Here is a 16,317-nt window from a genome sequence, read left to right on the forward strand (position 1 = left end):
TGCTGTCTCCCACAGAAGGAAGCAGAGGTTCCAGTTTCCGGTGTTTTAATTCCGTCAGCGGCAAGACAGAGAAGCGTCTCTGACCAAGGCCGGCTCTGTGTGGGCAGCCATCCTAATTGGTGCTGACAAAGGCTTTTCCAGTCTTGGATCGCCACACTTTGCACAAATGTTCAGATTTGGGGTGCCTCGCTGCTAATGAGTCTGTTCGCCGTGCCTCCCTAACACTACAGGCAATATCAGGGATGCGATATGCCTAGGACTGTTTCTCCCAACCCAAACTTAACAAACACATCACCGTATCACATTAGGGATTGCCCTTCTAGCCCTCCAGTCTGACAATGCAGTGGCAGGTGTCCGTGCTCAGACCACATAATATCCAGGAATGAGTCAACCAGCCCAGGAAAGAGCCAAAGGAACTACAATCAGAAAGCTGACTCTAAGAAATATTAACATATATGTTTTTAAGCATCGAAAATAGATAATAAATAAGCTATATTTTTGTCCATAATGGCGGCTCCTGCTTCTCAGTGTTTCCGGAGTCTTGTGTGTCAGAGGGTAGTATTAATGTCTCTTCTAGAGCTGATATCCACGTCCACCTATTCCTAGCACATGGAGTCTCTGCACTAACAACTGCCCACAGCATTAAAAGCGTCTCTGAAAACAGCTGGCTGGGCGCCCATCCCTGGTGCAGAACCCCGCTTACACATCCATACAGGAAGCCAAAGTTGCCTCCAGTGGGTTATTTTTCTTTCCAAAAAAACCAAAACAATAACATAAAGTTGGGAGGGAGATGTACTGGGAAGCCCAAGGAGATCTGGAGAGGGGTAAGTGGGACGATGTCTATGATCAAAATAAATTGTGTACATGTATGAAATTTTCAAAGATGAATCAGTAAGAGACATTAGTCACAGATAAAGAAGAAAAGCCATGCTTCTAAGGTGATTTGCTTTCCTGCTCCCATGATGACAACAGTTAGATCTTCACTCAGCCAATACTCATTGTGTGCCGGCTGTAAGCCGAGATCTAGGCTCTAGTCCCCACTTGCAATTCAGTCAGGATGCCTGCTTACTGTCAGTATTTAATGCTAAGTCCTGAAGTGGAGTATCAGTCATGAAGATGGGAAGAGTGAAACTTACAAAGTCCTTACAAAAAAAAAAAAAAAGTAAAAACCCAAACCCAAATCCCTCACTAAGCCCCCTTAATGCCTGCTCTTTCCCTTCCTTGTCCTCCCAAGCCCAACCTGGCTAGGCCACCAGCTGTTGGTGATCCCTGAGAAACAGATCAGCTATTGCCCCATCCACAAGTATTCTACTAGATCTCTCCTAATTTCCCTTCAAATTCCAATTTAGTGCATTCCATTTCTTTATATTGATGTGATATGGCTAGGCCTTGGAAATGTAACATGCTTTGGATCTAGAAAATCTGGTTAAGAAGTATAGGAAGTGGGGCAAGGAGATAAATAAAAACAAAACAAAAAACAAAAAAAAACAAGGGCAAACCTGACCCATGGCTCATCTGCCAAGGGCTCTTTACAAGAGTGGAGATTCAGGTAGGAATATCTCAGGCACAGTTGAGTGTTGCTTGGTTTGGCCCCAGGATAATGTCAGGCCCCTACTGTAACCCTGGGAAGGCCTCATGGTGTCTCTGCACCTTAACACTTTGATCAATAAAATATTAAGATTCTGCCAAGATCCTCTGCATCTTCTGTGCAATCATCTGGAAGGGAAGTGACTACAAAGTTGAGAGACACACCAAGTACTCCAGTTAACATTTTACTGAAAGTTAGCAGAAAGGAAAAATAAGATGGACACATATAAAGTGAAACAAAACCGTTCCTTTTGAACCTTGAGTTTGCTTTGAAGTGACTGATGCAGACTTCGCTGCTGGAGCTAGCCTCTTGTCCCTTCCCAATGCCACATCCCACGTACATCAGTAACCCTGACCCCCTAATGACAAGTTACACTATAAATCTGTGTTCTTCCACACTGATGTTTCTATCGCCTTTGTAATGGTCTGGATAAGAAATGCCCTCTACTGGCTCATGCATTGGAACATTTGGTCCCCAGTTGGTGACACTGTTTGGGAAGGTTACAGAAACTTGAGGAAGTGCAGTGCTCCTGGAGGGAGTACTTCATTAGGGTGGAAATGGGGTTGAGGTTTATAGATGGTCCCCACTTCCTGTTTTCACTCCCTCCCCACTCCCCTCCCCTAACCCTCTGCTTCCTGCTTCTTGCATACAGATAAAAATCTAATCGCTTTACTTTTGGCTGGGTTTATACCCCAACCTCTGTTTCCTTGAGCTTACTGTGATGCTTCCTCTGTACGGTTAAAATGTGATCACTCCACCCTGCCAGGCTGACCTCACACTCTGGATGCAGTGCTTTCCCAATAATGGACTCGACCCACTCTGCAGCTGCATGTCAAAATAAATTCTATCTCCCGTGTCTTGCTTTTTGTAGTGTTATTCTGCCACATCAGTAGCAAAGTTACAGATACATCCCTGCTTCCTGTACATGCCATTGCCTCTGAGAGCATGCTTAAACTTGTATGACCCAAGCTCCCAAGAACACAGACCCAGTCACTGGCTTGGTCCAGTCATTCCTTTTCCACAGAGCTGTCTCAGCCTGCCCTCTTTGTCTGTCATCTGCTAGACTTTAGCTATATGCATACATCCCCATTAATCTTCACACTGTCACACGTTATCCATGGGTCCTCTCACCTCTGGCTTTCCTGTAAACAGCATGAAAGTAGACTCCTTATTCATTTGCCTATTCAATAAAATCTGCCACCACTTATCTCAAATATAGAGTAGATATCTATGTATCTATGCACCAAGTGTCTGCCATAAAGCCAGATATTGGCTTTAATGCCCTCTGCCTGGATGTGAGAACAAGCAATCTTCATCAGCTGTACTGTGTCAGACACTGAATTCTGCCTTCCCCAAAATAAGCTTCTCTCCTATACCCCAGAGGATAGACCATGCTTAGCATATTCTGACCCAATTTAGCAGCAGTGAATCCATGATTGATTTGTCTGCACAATGACCAGGTCTGGCCCCATCTGTGCCTATAGACTATTGTGATGCTAAAAATTCCCTGAAGAAACCACTTCCCAGCTTAATGAAAGGACACTTTCAGAAAATGGCCCCCGAAGGACACAAAAAGAAACCTAGCATTCTGTCACCGAGAGCCAGAGGACCAGCGGGTAAGAGGGAACAGAGCCCAAGAGCTAGTATCTGGGACCTACACTCCAGAGAGGAATATGTGAATAAGTATGCGGTTCCGCAAAAAGACGGAAGTTACAGAACAACAGCTCCGTGACATAAGATCATTTCTCTCCCCAGGAGCCTTTTTAGTGTCAAATATTCCTTACTCCTTCAAACATAAAATTAATAGTCTCAGAAAGCTAAACCCTTTGCTTTCTATCTTATAGACAGTTGAGTTGGAATTCAAAGTAAGTTCCCTATAAAGTCCAAACATGTTCACTTTGCAAGAAGCAAGCGTTCCCCACTGAGCTGCCTGTATTACCACCAACCGGGACACATTAAGATGTGCTGAAGGAAACTTCTAGATCGCTTCCTCCATTAATCCCATGAAATACGCCTTCTCCATACCTGGGACTGGGCTGAACATCTCTCTCGATCTCTCTCCTTCCCTCCTCCCTTGCATCCCCTCCTCTACGATCCCCCTGACCAATACACTTCCAAATAAAGATGTCCTTGAATTCTGACTTATGTTCTAAATGCCTTCAAAGTGGGAACCTTTATTCCTCAAACCCAGTACCTTACACATTGTACATGAACAGTGTGATGAGTGGACATTTAAGGGGAACGGTTGGTGCAGAAATAGCATGACTTAGCCCGAGCCCCCATGGTGTTGAAAATGCTCAGCTACACTGGGGCAGGAGTCTGAGCCCACCTTCTACAGTGGCTGATGCTTTCACTGGCTCCCACAAGACTTCTCCAACAGTGTGTGCATAGATCAGATACAGGCTACCTAGCTCAACAACATCCTGCTGCAGTCGGAAAGCTGAAACCACGGGATACCAATGCATTTTTTTTTTTTTTTGCACAGATATTGGTGGCGAGCCCTACACTAGGGAACTATTTCTTATGGATATGGTAACATAACCTCCCCCCCTCCACACACACACTCTTCCTGGAAGAAATAAAGCAATGTATTTTATGACTCTATTAAGGTCCTAAGATACAACTGCAGAATAAAAGGAATTAAGTGCCTCCTACTGTTAGATAAAGGTTACATGTGATTGTGGTGGAAAATGAGTCAAATCAAGCCATTTACTTCTCTGTCACTTCTGATACCCTGTTTTTGCTTCTAAAAGGTTCCCAGTGTCCTCTGGGGCCTGAAGGTCCTTCTTAGGATGGAAGGGTCAGAATGCTTGGTCACTGAAGGAGAATCTGGACAGGACTCACCAATGACAGACTCCCTTAGACAATGCTGGCACTCTCCCAGAAAATACGCAGATGACGTACATTTACTCCTGCCATATAGATAATTCCCCCATTTAGGGAAATGCTTGATCATAGGTAATGCAATCAAATTACCATACTGCAAGCAAATTAGTATACTACAATCGCGATTACTGAAGGTTTAGGATAGATGCAGAGAGAACCTGCTGGACTAGGAGGAAATTATAAAGCGGAGACCTATGTTTTGCTACTGTCAACATCTATGGAACCTCAACACCTCAAACTTCCTTATGCTAGAAATTAGTTTGGTGAAACTTTTCACACGTAACTTTAAATTCAATTTACTCTGTAGGTTTTTTTGTTTGTTTCTTTGTTTGATTTTTGCTAAGATCCCAAAAGTTGTAAAGTCAAAGGAAAAAATGGAAATGGTCTCCTATCAGGTGGTGGACTCTAGGGCTGGGAATAAAACTGCCAGTCACTGCAGCATATATGGAAGCTTAAAACTCCATCTGGGATTGGAGGCAGTGTGCTTCAGAAAGTACCAGCTGGTGACTTGGGGGACAACAGAACCATGAATATGTTCTCCATGTTTTTAGGGTGATTTCTTTTTTTCATTGAGAGAGACCCTTACTCTGTAGCCCAGGGTAGTCTGGACCCAACCTAATGACCCAGTCTAGCCTCAGACCCAAATTCTCCTAATCCTATCTCTGCCCCTTAAGTTCTTGCATTACAGGCATGCACCACCACTCGTAGCAAGAAGTTCCTTTTAAAGAAACTGTTTTTATAAATAGGCACAAGTGGTAAGAAGTGATTTTGTAATAGCATCTTTATGTAAGTTAAATATGCATATCCCGTTAAAGCCAAATATCCGAGCATCCCATCCTAACATCAGCGAGTATGACTCTGGCCCACATCCTCTCAAGTCCATGTATCTGAGTTGGTGTCATATTTCTCACTGTGTGGGGGAATGGTTAGAGTTAAATTTTCTGCACCCCGTGCCTCAGTGTCCCCTCTGTGTTCAACCCTCTTGCCAAGGCCTACAGCAGCACTTCCTTCTTCCCAGGCCAGCTTCCACAAGCAGTTTCAAAGGAGGACAAGGGCCTCACTCTCCAAGTAGCCACTCCCAACCAAACCAGGTTAAGAGCCTCTCTGTGTTGCCCCTGCCCCTCCCCCCACCAGCTGCAGCACTCTGGAGAACAGACCCTACAACCCACCTGGGCAGCACAGTAGAGCCGACCCTGTTGGTAGGGGCAGGCGAGCCAGCCTCAAAGGTGTGAGCGTGGGAGAGCTCTTCCCACTTCTTGTCCGTTATGAGGCAGCATGGGTAAGGGAGAGAAGGTCCCACCCCCTTACAGGTTACAGTGCTCAGGAAAGAGGCCCTGCTCTTGGCCTTAGCTACACAGTAGAGTTGACCCTGTTGACAGGGGTGTGGGTGAACCAGAGGGTGAGCTTGGAGGATCTGACTCCACCCCTTATCTGCCATACAGTGGTAGGGGCAAGGGAGAGACACCACCCCCATCCCTGCTCCTAGCTGCCTGTAGCAGTTGGGAGAGCTGGCGCTGCGGTCATTAGAGTGGGAGAGCTATCCATGGCCCTCAACAGCTTCAGACAAAAAGGATACACAGTGTGACTCACTATGCCACATTACAACTTGCATGATGAAATTTTCTTTCTTTTTTTTTTATTCTCGTAAATTCTATTTTACTGGGGGGAAGGGGAGGTTGCAAGAGCAGAGGGTAGATATGAAGGGATGGGGAGGTGAGTGGGATCAAGAGATGTGATGTGAAAGACACAAAGAAGAAAAAGAAGAAAAGAAGAGACTCTCTGAACTACTCAGGCCTCACACCCCCCTCCCAACACCTGCCTGCTTTTGCAGTTTACATATCCATATATTCCCCGAGCTATGCGCTCGCAGAGGCCCAGGAATGGCCTACAGTCCACCCTATAGATGGGCTACAGTTGAAATAACAAGGCACTGGTCATCCAGGCAAGCTTGAAAAAGGAATGAAGGATCCGAGCAGAAAGCCCTTGGGGCAATCCTGCTTGCTCAGGGGGATATTGCCATGGTTGCTGATGAATTGAGGGAGTTTGGCTGGTATTCATCCATTTCCTTCTTCCTCTTTGGTGCCCAACTAGGTGACAGTCTCTGGCCTTCCTTTATCATGAATGTCACTAGAATTTAGTGGGTGGACATAGGAACCGATTTCCAGCACTGGCCCATAAAATTCGCCCTGTAGCTTCTCCTCTCCCTAACCCTCCCCACCGTTTATGCCACAGCTTGGGGAAAGAGAGCAGTGTTGGGAAAGTGCTGGGCTGTTTAGACCCTCCCCAGCCCCTCTCCCATGCATACACCAGACACCTAGACTCCTATTAGAATTATGTTAAAGTTTGGGGATCATCTACTACCCAAATTTCACCAGTAACAAGAGAAGACTTGGACCATGGCTTGGCCAGGTGAAAGCCAGCAGCGTTTTTAATTAGCTCCTATGAAGCTCATTTAGTTAGCCTGTATGAAGCCCTGCTGTGGACGTCAAGAGTCTCAAAATGAGAAATGTGGGAGTGGTTGAGGTGACCAGAGATGCATATAATAAGAAGGCCCCCACTCTCCAAGTGCCATACGTACCATCTCCAATTTGCTGGGACAAGCACTTACCTTGGTTCCTATGGGGCCAGGTAACCCAGGTGGTCCACGAAGTCCCTGTTGAAATGAACAACAGGGACCCATGAGAGCTACAAAGGGGACTGTCACTGCAAGGTGAGGACACTCAGTCATAGGGCCTGGGTGTGATCCCTGACTCTGCTGCTTCCTGCCCCTATGTGGACAAAAACAAGCCTCTCTATCCCTTAGTGTGGTTTTTCTCTTCCCATCTCCATGCTAAGGGCTCCCAAAAGCCAGGCTCACCTGACCCCATGACCCAAGGCTTAGTCTCCTTCTTCTTTATCACACTACAGAGACCTGGGGTAGCCTACGGGAGGGGCTTCCATTTCCAGCTAATGAGCTTGGTCTAATATGGCACTCGTGAGCACACTTGAAATCCAGGTCTATTTTTGGCCAGAGGAGTCCAGCATGAACCTAGAAACCCTTCTTTGTGTGTGTGTGTGTGTGTGTGTGTGTGTGTGTGTGTGTGTGTGCTATGACCGCTGGGTAATTTGAAACTCATTTGAAACTCATTTGCATGACTGGCTCCCTCTGGATCCAGAGCAAGCAACCAGAGCTCCATGTGCTCCTGGCTGCTGCCACACAGGCCCATCTGTGGTTTCACTTCCAAGGCTCCAGCTTCCTGTGGTCAACCACAGGCTGAAAGGATTAAGTCAAGGATTTCAGCAATAATTCACAAGTTAGTAAAACCTGGCATGGAAGTACTGCGTTATGCGTGCTTTACTTGATTATTATTAAGCATGCCCATTGACAGGACTGCGTCCCTGGGTCAGGGGACATCCCGAGCCTTACAGCTCCCCTTCCCACCCAGGTCCACTTCATCAGCTATGGCTACTCACTTTCTAAAATGAGTCTTTGCTTGACTCTTTCCCTGCTCCCCCAACTCCCCAACTAGCCTGGCTTCCCAAAGCTCAGAGCATGTCAGCCTGCCACTTACCGGCTCCCCGTCCTTCCCTTTTCCAGGTGACCCAGGAAGGCCAGGAGCACCGGGATCACCCCGTGGACCAGCTGGCCCCGGGCTGCCTTCCTCCCCTGCTGCTCCCTGGGGAGAAAAGAGAACTTGATTGGCATCAGCAGAGCACAGACCTCAGCTTAGCAATGGTCCTGAGTCTGCATGGAGGCTTCGGAGTTGCCTGGAGAACTCTAAAAGACATGTCCCTCTGGGGCATCAGAAGACAGGCTGCTCAATAGGCTCTCAAAAGTTGAACTCTACCCTCCTCCCCCGCCACCAACCCCGCCCACATTTACATGCTAAAGTCCTTTACTGGGCAGAGCCTCCACCAAGTTTCATGTAGCCTGTGCCTATCCCTTCTCTGATGAACAAGTTCAGGAAAACCAGCCAAGGCTGCAAGCAGGTGATGGAGGGGGTCTCTTCAAGCCTAGAGAGCAGGATCATCTTTATCAGATCCCCAGGCCAGTCACAGAACGTGCTAAAGAGTAGACTGCAATTTCAGGAATTTTGCCGTTTTGCCTCAGTCTGGACCCTTCCAGCCCCAGGCCTGACTCAACCTTCATGTTGTTTCTGATCAAGAAGTGTTTGGCTCCCCCTAGAGGTCAAATGGGTCAACAGCACACAGGAAATACAATTGGGATTTATCCATTTTTAAGTTAAGGGGCAACTTAAGGTAGTATTATCTTTTTTTTTTTTTAAAGCACCAGCAAGGTATTATGGTATACATTTATAATTCCAGCACTTGGTAATTAGAGGCAGGGAGAATTACTGCAAGTTGTACACCACCCTGATTGACACAAAAAGTTCCAGGTATCCGTGGACTACATAAGGAGACCCTGTTTCCAAAATCTAACACACACACACACACACACACACACACAAAATTGTACCCGCACCACCAGGGCTTATTATTAAGGTTGTGATCAACAGACCACAAGTCAAAGATATTTTCTACAGTTCGCTCTTTCCTCGAGAATATTTTTTCTTCCTAAAATTTTAATTTTAAAACCAAATCTTTTGCTAAAATAAAAAAATACACTCACTCTTGTTAAAGTTTCAGCAAAAACAAAAAACAAAAAAAAGATAGTAAAAAAAAAAACAATCATGTCTTTAACAGTTTCCAGGAGAAACATCTAGAAGGGATCAATTTGATGAACTTGGAGAAGCTCTCTCCTTTAATCCTGGCACTCGGGAGTCTGAGGCAAGGGGATCACCATGGGTTAGAGGCTAGCCCGAGCTGTAGAGTGAGTTCAAGCCTAGCACGAGCCACAGGGTGAGACCCTATCTAAAATACAAGCCATATTTGGGCGACTGTGTAGACGTCTGTAGATGGGACATCTGGAGGAAGGACACCTTATGTGCAAAGGGAACAAGACACACCACCATGTTCTTGTCACAAGTCCTCTCTCAAGGCCATGCCCCTAGCCCCAGTCCTTGGAGTGAAGCCCATAAGCTTGGACCCCAAGTTTCTACTATCCTCCTCATTTTACAGCAGAGCAAATTCAAACACAACGCAATGAGGATGCCATTTTCTAGTGATGGTTTCTCAGCCTTGGTCCTGCTGACACCGAGGATGCCTGAATCGTGCATGTTGAGAGAGTTGAGGACAGATAGCATCCTTCACTGTGCTCTGTGGTAGTTAAGACAGAATCCTGTTCTGTATATACTATGCTGACCGCACCCCTCCCCGTAGTGGGAGGACAACCAAAAGTCCGGAGGAGGTGAGACTGTCCCTACTGATAATCACTGTTGTCACCCTCGTTTAGAGTCACACAACCGGGACACTGAACCAGCCTTTAGTGGGTCTAGAACTCTCTATCTCCCTTGGGCACTGATGAGCATCGCTAAGACATGAGCACCTTCCCGAAGCCCATGGTCATGTCAGAGCAATGAGCAGCAGGACAGCAGAGGGTGTCTTGCTCCTCCCGGACCTGGAGGCAATTTCCGATGATAGCAAGCAGGATCTTGTTTCCTTCTCTCTAAGACACAAAATGCTTTCCCAGGCTTGAGAGGGTTCCCTGGCAACCATGGTGCTCAGTGAATGTGGGATGTACAGTGAGATCCAGTTCGGCTGCTCACCAGCTATGAGATAAAGGACATACAATGTCCCTCGGAGTTCTGTTGGCATCTGCAAGGGGGACACTACTCTGACCCCAGGACGAGCTGTGACAGTGAGAAGGGTGAAATGTCCCATCCCCCTGTCTCTCTCACACAGTCCCTCCTGTGCCTGGGCCCCAGGACAGCCCTGAGCAACGTGAGCACCTTGACTGCTGCCCAAGTGAAGCCTTCAACAACAACGCCTTTCTGCAGTCTGTATGGCTCTTACCTTCTCCCCACGCGCCCCGTCTTTCCCAGGGGTGCCTCTGAGGCCAGGGGGACCCTGGAAAAAGGAAGGTGTTCACACGGTCAGTGTTTAAAGGACAGTAGCCCTTGGGGTATGTCACCAGGCCCCCTTTCACTTCTGCTAATGATTCCCATCCTGATTTAAACTCACTAATGCCCATCTCCTTGCCTAAGTCTGGCTGTAGAGCTTGTACATCAAAACTTTGAGAATAGATATGGTCTGCCCAGTGCTTGCCCATTAAACCCTTAGTCTTTGAGTAGGCAGATCAGGTGAGGACAGACCAAACCAAAAAAAAAGAACCTGATTTTGTGTCAGAGACCAACCCTTCCAGTGTCGGTGGGTTCTCCCCCAGCACCTTGCAGATAAACATTCTATGAACACACCAGTGGGGACATATGGCAATGAGGAAACAGTTAGCCAGTCACCGAGACACTGGAGCTCAGTCCTCCTGAGGACTCTGGAACCCGCCCAGGACACCCTGCAGGGCTACCTCCCCTTGGGGCGAAGCATGAGATCACTGGAGCTAGGGAGATGGGTCAGGGGTGAAGAGGACTGGCTTCTTTTCCAGCGGACTTGGGTTCAATTCCCAGCACCTACACAGTAGTTTACAGCTCCGTATTCCATTTTGGGGGGCTATCTGAAGCCCCTTTCTGACCTCCACAGGCACCAGCACACAGTGGTACACAGTGTGTTGAAGTCAAACGGCCACACATACACAAAATATCATATATACATACATACACAAAATATCATATATACATATATGTATATGTACACATATATTTAAAGAGTTGGGCTGTTTCTTCTCCCATCACCCCGGAGCTACTTCAGGAGACAATCCTATCCCTTTCCTGTGGATGACTGGGTACAGTGCTCCCCAAAAGCCAGGAAAGTATTGACTATGTATGTACGGTGGGAAAGCAAAGACTACAGAAAAGAGCCACTCCAACCACTTAGCCCATGCCACATCTCCTGCCTCCGTTTCCTCTAGCATAAAGCAGGTCAGGGATTGTGTCCCCCTAAGAGGCTTGCTGTGTGAATGAAACAGACTAACATGTTGTGCACTAAGATTCTAAGTGTCATGCATCAGTCCTCTGAGTCACAGCTACCTGGGAAGGTTTAGGGAACAAGCCTGGACTAATCTAATGCAAGAGGATAGATTCCCTGTGGCGTGTGACCAGATGCCACTGTATAATTTACTGAAAATCATTAAAGTCTAAATCAATGCTTGCATTGAATCATAATACTAGCCCATTAAGAGGCATCTTGGATCGCCATCTGGGAGAGGGAGGGGAGGAATTTCAGCAGCTGATCTGAGACCTGAAAGATGACGCATCTAATCCTGTCTAACCTGGTCTAACCCTGCCTTGTTTCTTCAGATGAAAGAGATTAGGGATGATTGACCGAGGTCTTAATGCCAGCTGTTGAGAGAGCTGGGTGAGAATCCAGGTATCTAACAGCCATCAGGGACCTCTGACTTCTTTGGGTTCACGGATTTCTTTGAAGGCAAACGGTGATGTTGATTCCAGCATCAGTGAAGTGTACAGCCTCTCGGCCCTCACCAAATCCATCTATCACCTAGGGAGCTGAAGTGCTACCTAGAAACTTGGGTTGGTAATGTTCTGGGTAGCCCTCGTTAGTACACTGATGTACCCTCCTGTGAGACCGTGCTACCCACACCTCTATGTGAATGGGAAGGACGATAAGAAAGTGAACCATGACAGGCCCTGCAGGGTCATGACTCACTACAACACCCTTCCTCTCTTTGCCATACTCACCAAACTTCCTGGGGGACCACTGACACCAGGGGGTCCTGCAGGTCCTGGAGCACCCTAATCAGAAATGGAACAATTGAGAAAAGCCAAATGTATTGGCTACTAATAACCGACCCCGGCCACTATCCATAAATTTCTCATACAACTCAGTTCCCCCTCAGCTGCGGGAACAACCTCCAGACTATCACAGAGGTTAAAACTGTCCTTCATTGAGACTACAGTATCCCCACTGGTGAGAGTCAAGTGAATGGGCTTGGAGGTAGAGTGAACCAGAGACAGGAAGACTCTCACGGTTCCTCAAACCAGGTGATGGCACGGGGCAGGCAGTATAGATGCCAGGGGTGGGCAGAGAAGAAAGCCACCCAGCGTGCCTAAGAAGTTTAGGTGACCACCAGCCTTGACCCTATGCATAGGGAGCTGTTCTGAGGTGAGTTATGAAGAAGAGGCCCCTGGCACACTGAGGTGTTGAAGGACACTGGACAAACCCTGCAGGACAAACAGGATCGGTGACAGGCTGAGCAGTGGCTCGCCATGAGTTGGACAGAAAGGGACTTTGGGGGTGGGGGGTGGAGAGGGCTTGTGATGGGCCACTGGGTCACAGGTGATCACAGGTCTGTGTGAGCCTGAGAAGGCTGAAGAATACAACACCATGCTGAAGATGCTGGCACCATCCACAGAGCAAAAGCATCTGAGGAGGGAGTGGACGAGTGAGTGTGAGTGCGTGTGTGAGCCCATGTGCACACTGCACGTGTGTGCTGGACTGGATGATATCAGGGTGACTGTTTCCTGAAGTGGACTTTGACCTGGGTCGCGACTCTGAGAGGGGGTGTGGCTGAGGTCATGTCGGAGGGTCAGTGTCGTAGAATGGGAACTAAGGCATACTCAAAGGACTCGAGATTGCTTAGGGTCTCCAGTGTTGTCCACTATCATAGGCCATGTGTGTCAATCAGAACTCACAGGGCACATTCCTAGCCTCCTTACCCAAACCCACTCTACCTATCTGAGCACAAGGCAGGCTGGCCTTGCTGCAAGAAAAACCCATCTCTCTCTTTCTGTGTCATCCACACTAGCCACTATTCATGACTGGCCCCACCTCCTCTAAGCCACAGTCACAGAATACCAGATCATATAATGATGTTCTGGCCAGGACATTTGGTCTGTGGTCACCAGACCAGACTGGACACTAGATGCTTTGTTTGGCTAACTGGTCAGGTCAGTCTGGCTCTGCCATCATCTAGTATTATGGTGACATCTAAGCTCTGGGGCTTTGGCTACACAGCACAGCTCCATGCAGTCCTAGTGAAGAGTGCCTGCCTCTCTGAGACTCAGCACATCTAATCTGTGGATGTGGTTGGGAAAGCTAGGAGCAGTAACCTCAGAGTTCAGTGGGTGCCTACAGAGAAGTGTCTATCTGTACAATGCCTTGACTGCTGCTTTGTGTTTGAGGGTCTCTCTCTCTCTCTCTCTCTCTCTCTGTGTGTGTGTGTGTGTGTGTGTGTGTGTGTGTGTGTGTGTGTGTGAGAGAGAGAGAGAGAGAGAGAGAGAGAGAGAGAAAGGCATTGAAGAAACAGAGTGAGATAGAGGTACAGAGACACACATAAAAAGAAAAAGAAATAGAGAGACAGAGAGATAATGTGTGTAACTTGGACTTTAGCTTTAGAGTGTATCTATGTGGCACAATTCTCAGAATGACAAACATCTGGGAGTGGTCCTCTTTGTGTACTGAAGGTCCTTTGAGTGTCCTCTATGTGCACTGAAGAATTTTTTCACTCGTGGGCATGTAGGTACAGCACGGGCTTGCACTGGGACTGTGCCTTTGTACCATCCATGTATGTATAGGAGGGAATCTGTCTCAGGGTTGGACATGGGACAATGTCCAAGCCTGATAAGAACACTGTGTGTAGACCAGACCAGAACAGCTCCCATTTGGCTTCAGGTTCAAATGCCCTCCTCCCATGTCTGGACTGCCCCACCAGTGTGGGATTTTCTTCCTTCGTCACATCCGAGTCGGTCCAGAACAGTGAGCCAGAGAAAAGACGCTCATCTGGGGCCCCTTCTTAAGTCCCCAGGAGTAAGGCAAGACAGAAGGACTCACAGGGCTTCCAGCTGCTCCAGGTGCCCCATGTGCACCATCATGGCCCTTGGCTCCCTGCGCAGGGGAGATAAAAGAAGGTGGATCAGAGGCCGCATCGCAGGTAGTGCTAGCCTGCTGCTCAAAAGTGACTCATCAGAACAAAGAACAGAAAACGGGTTCTATCAAGTGCGGCAAAGTCACCATTCGCTGGCCCAGCTCATCTCCAACGCTGCCCCTAGAGACATCTATTTACCACCAGTGACCCATTATGTAAATGAAGTACACAGAGTTAGACAGCCCTGACCTCGGGAGTTCAAAACCATATAGGGTCCCTTTTCCCCTCCCCCAAATAACTGAACAATTGTCAGGAAATAGCCTCTCAGCCCAAACCATACCAAAAAAAAAAAAAAGAAAGTTGTTAATATGTACTAGGCATTTTCTAAACCCACCTGCCTGTCAATGGCTGGGGGGGACAAGCCATTTCCCTGCATCTGAAAAATACACTGGACACTGAGAGGAATCTTGCTTCCGGGCAACCTCTCTTAGGAATACTGAGTCTAAGGGAGCTTCCCTCAGCCACAGCAGCCCTTTAGTAGAAGGACAGGGACAACCAGCATCCCAGAGCCTGGTCCAGGTTGTAGGTTTGGGGAACAACTCTGTAAGGTGTTGAGACCCTTAATCCTGGGGATTAGCACAAACATGTCTCCAAAATACCCACCCTCATAAGAATTCCCAAAACGTCTAGTAAGAGGGCTGGTGGGTAAGGCAGGAAGGGACACATGACCAAGGGCAGCATGGCCCAGGAACTAACAGATGGAGAAAGGACTCTCTTACCGGAGGTCCAGCAGGTCCCCGAGGGCCCAGTTCTCCGGGTCGGCCCTGTGGTCCCTGCAATAAGAGAAAACTGTGCTCGTGAACTAGCTCAGTACCCTTGTCCTGGGCAGATGGGGCTTTGTGGGGAGCCATGCAATGGTTGTCATTTGAGGTCTAAAAAAGCCAGAATATCAAAGTCCCGAGGACTAAAACAGGATATACTCAGTTTACTAATTCCTGCAGGGTGTAGAATGGCCCATGGGGTGCAGACCTAGAGCCAGCCAGGCCTGAATTTCTGGTCTTCAGGTAACTTGGGGAATGGTAAGCAGTATCTGGGGGTGTAGCTACTCACCGTGGTGCCAGGGTTACCAGGGTCACCCTTTTCTCCTTTTGGCCCTTGCTCTCCCTGTTGGTTAGAAGCACATGGTACAGGTGACTTGATTATGACCTCCCCCTCAGTGCTTCCAGCACACTGGCTCCACCCTGCAGCATCAACACAAGAACTCCCTCCATGGTGACCACATCCAAAGCTCTTCCTGTTGGTTGGGTCTTTGACCGGGAGCCTCTCTCTTTCCCATTGTTCAGAGATCCTGACTCTCTGCTCAGTTCTAAGAACAAGAGTCTCTTCTTCGGGGCAACAGAGCCCCAATCTGTGCCCTGGGATGAAAGCTAGTTTATAGTTGCTCCGTAGAGACAATTTCTAGACTATTCCACTGGAAGAGCAAGTAAGGAGAACAGGGCTGAGTGTGCTGGCTGTCTCCCACTTTTGAGTCTCAGTAGGTGTCCTTCCTTTAGAATGTGTACTTTTAATGAAGTTAGTAGCCACTCTTTGGCTCAAAGTAAGGAAATGACATCTAAAGAAAAATATTTCTTCTGCATTTTGAGGCAAAGGTGTCCTCACTTTTTCTGTCTGTCAAGAACTGAACCTGCCCAGCATATCTCTCTCCAAGAAAGAGATTGGCTTTGAAAGACCTCGCTCTGAATTGTACCCATGGATGGTTCTTCTGTGTCAGAGGGTCAGACCATCAAGTGTAGAGTTGAAACCTTAGCAGACTCCGGGGAAGAGACACCTGACTCTAAAGATGCTTAATAAAAGGATGTGGCCAGTTTGGGGGAAATGGGAAGGTTCGGAATCAGGTATTCAATTAATAGATGGTAGAGGTGTGCAGGAGAGGAGGTGGTGAGACGGGTGCCCTGCCTGTGTATGGGAGGAGATTAGCCTTCAAACACATCACAAAAGGCACCTGCTATGGCTGACAGACATCTGACAA

At 47.7% G+C, this 16,317-nt stretch overlaps 1 protein-coding gene across 1 annotated transcript in view; it reads right to left on the minus strand.

Moving 5' to 3' along the window:
* Positions 1–16,317, minus strand: part of Col22a1 (collagen type XXII alpha 1 chain) — a 245,719-nt gene that overhangs the window by 86,206 nt on the left and 143,196 nt on the right. The window contains exons 33-39 of the mRNA XM_087898834.1: positions 15,399–15,452; positions 15,068–15,121; positions 14,255–14,308; positions 12,163–12,216; positions 10,367–10,420; positions 8,026–8,130; positions 7,083–7,127 (exon numbers count right to left, since the gene is read on the minus strand). Coding sequence (XP_087754960.1) covers positions 7,083–7,127; positions 8,026–8,130; positions 10,367–10,420; positions 12,163–12,216; positions 14,255–14,308; positions 15,068–15,121; positions 15,399–15,452 — 420 coding nt within the window. The remainder of the gene's footprint in view (positions 1–7,082; positions 7,128–8,025; positions 8,131–10,366; positions 10,421–12,162; positions 12,217–14,254; positions 14,309–15,067; positions 15,122–15,398; positions 15,453–16,317) is intronic.

The sequence above is a fragment of the Myodes glareolus genome, chromosome 19, assembly GCF_982192425.1.
Source record: "Myodes glareolus chromosome 19, mMyoGla1.1, whole genome shotgun sequence".
Classification (NCBI taxonomy): domain Eukaryota; kingdom Metazoa; phylum Chordata; class Mammalia; order Rodentia; family Cricetidae; genus Myodes; species Myodes glareolus.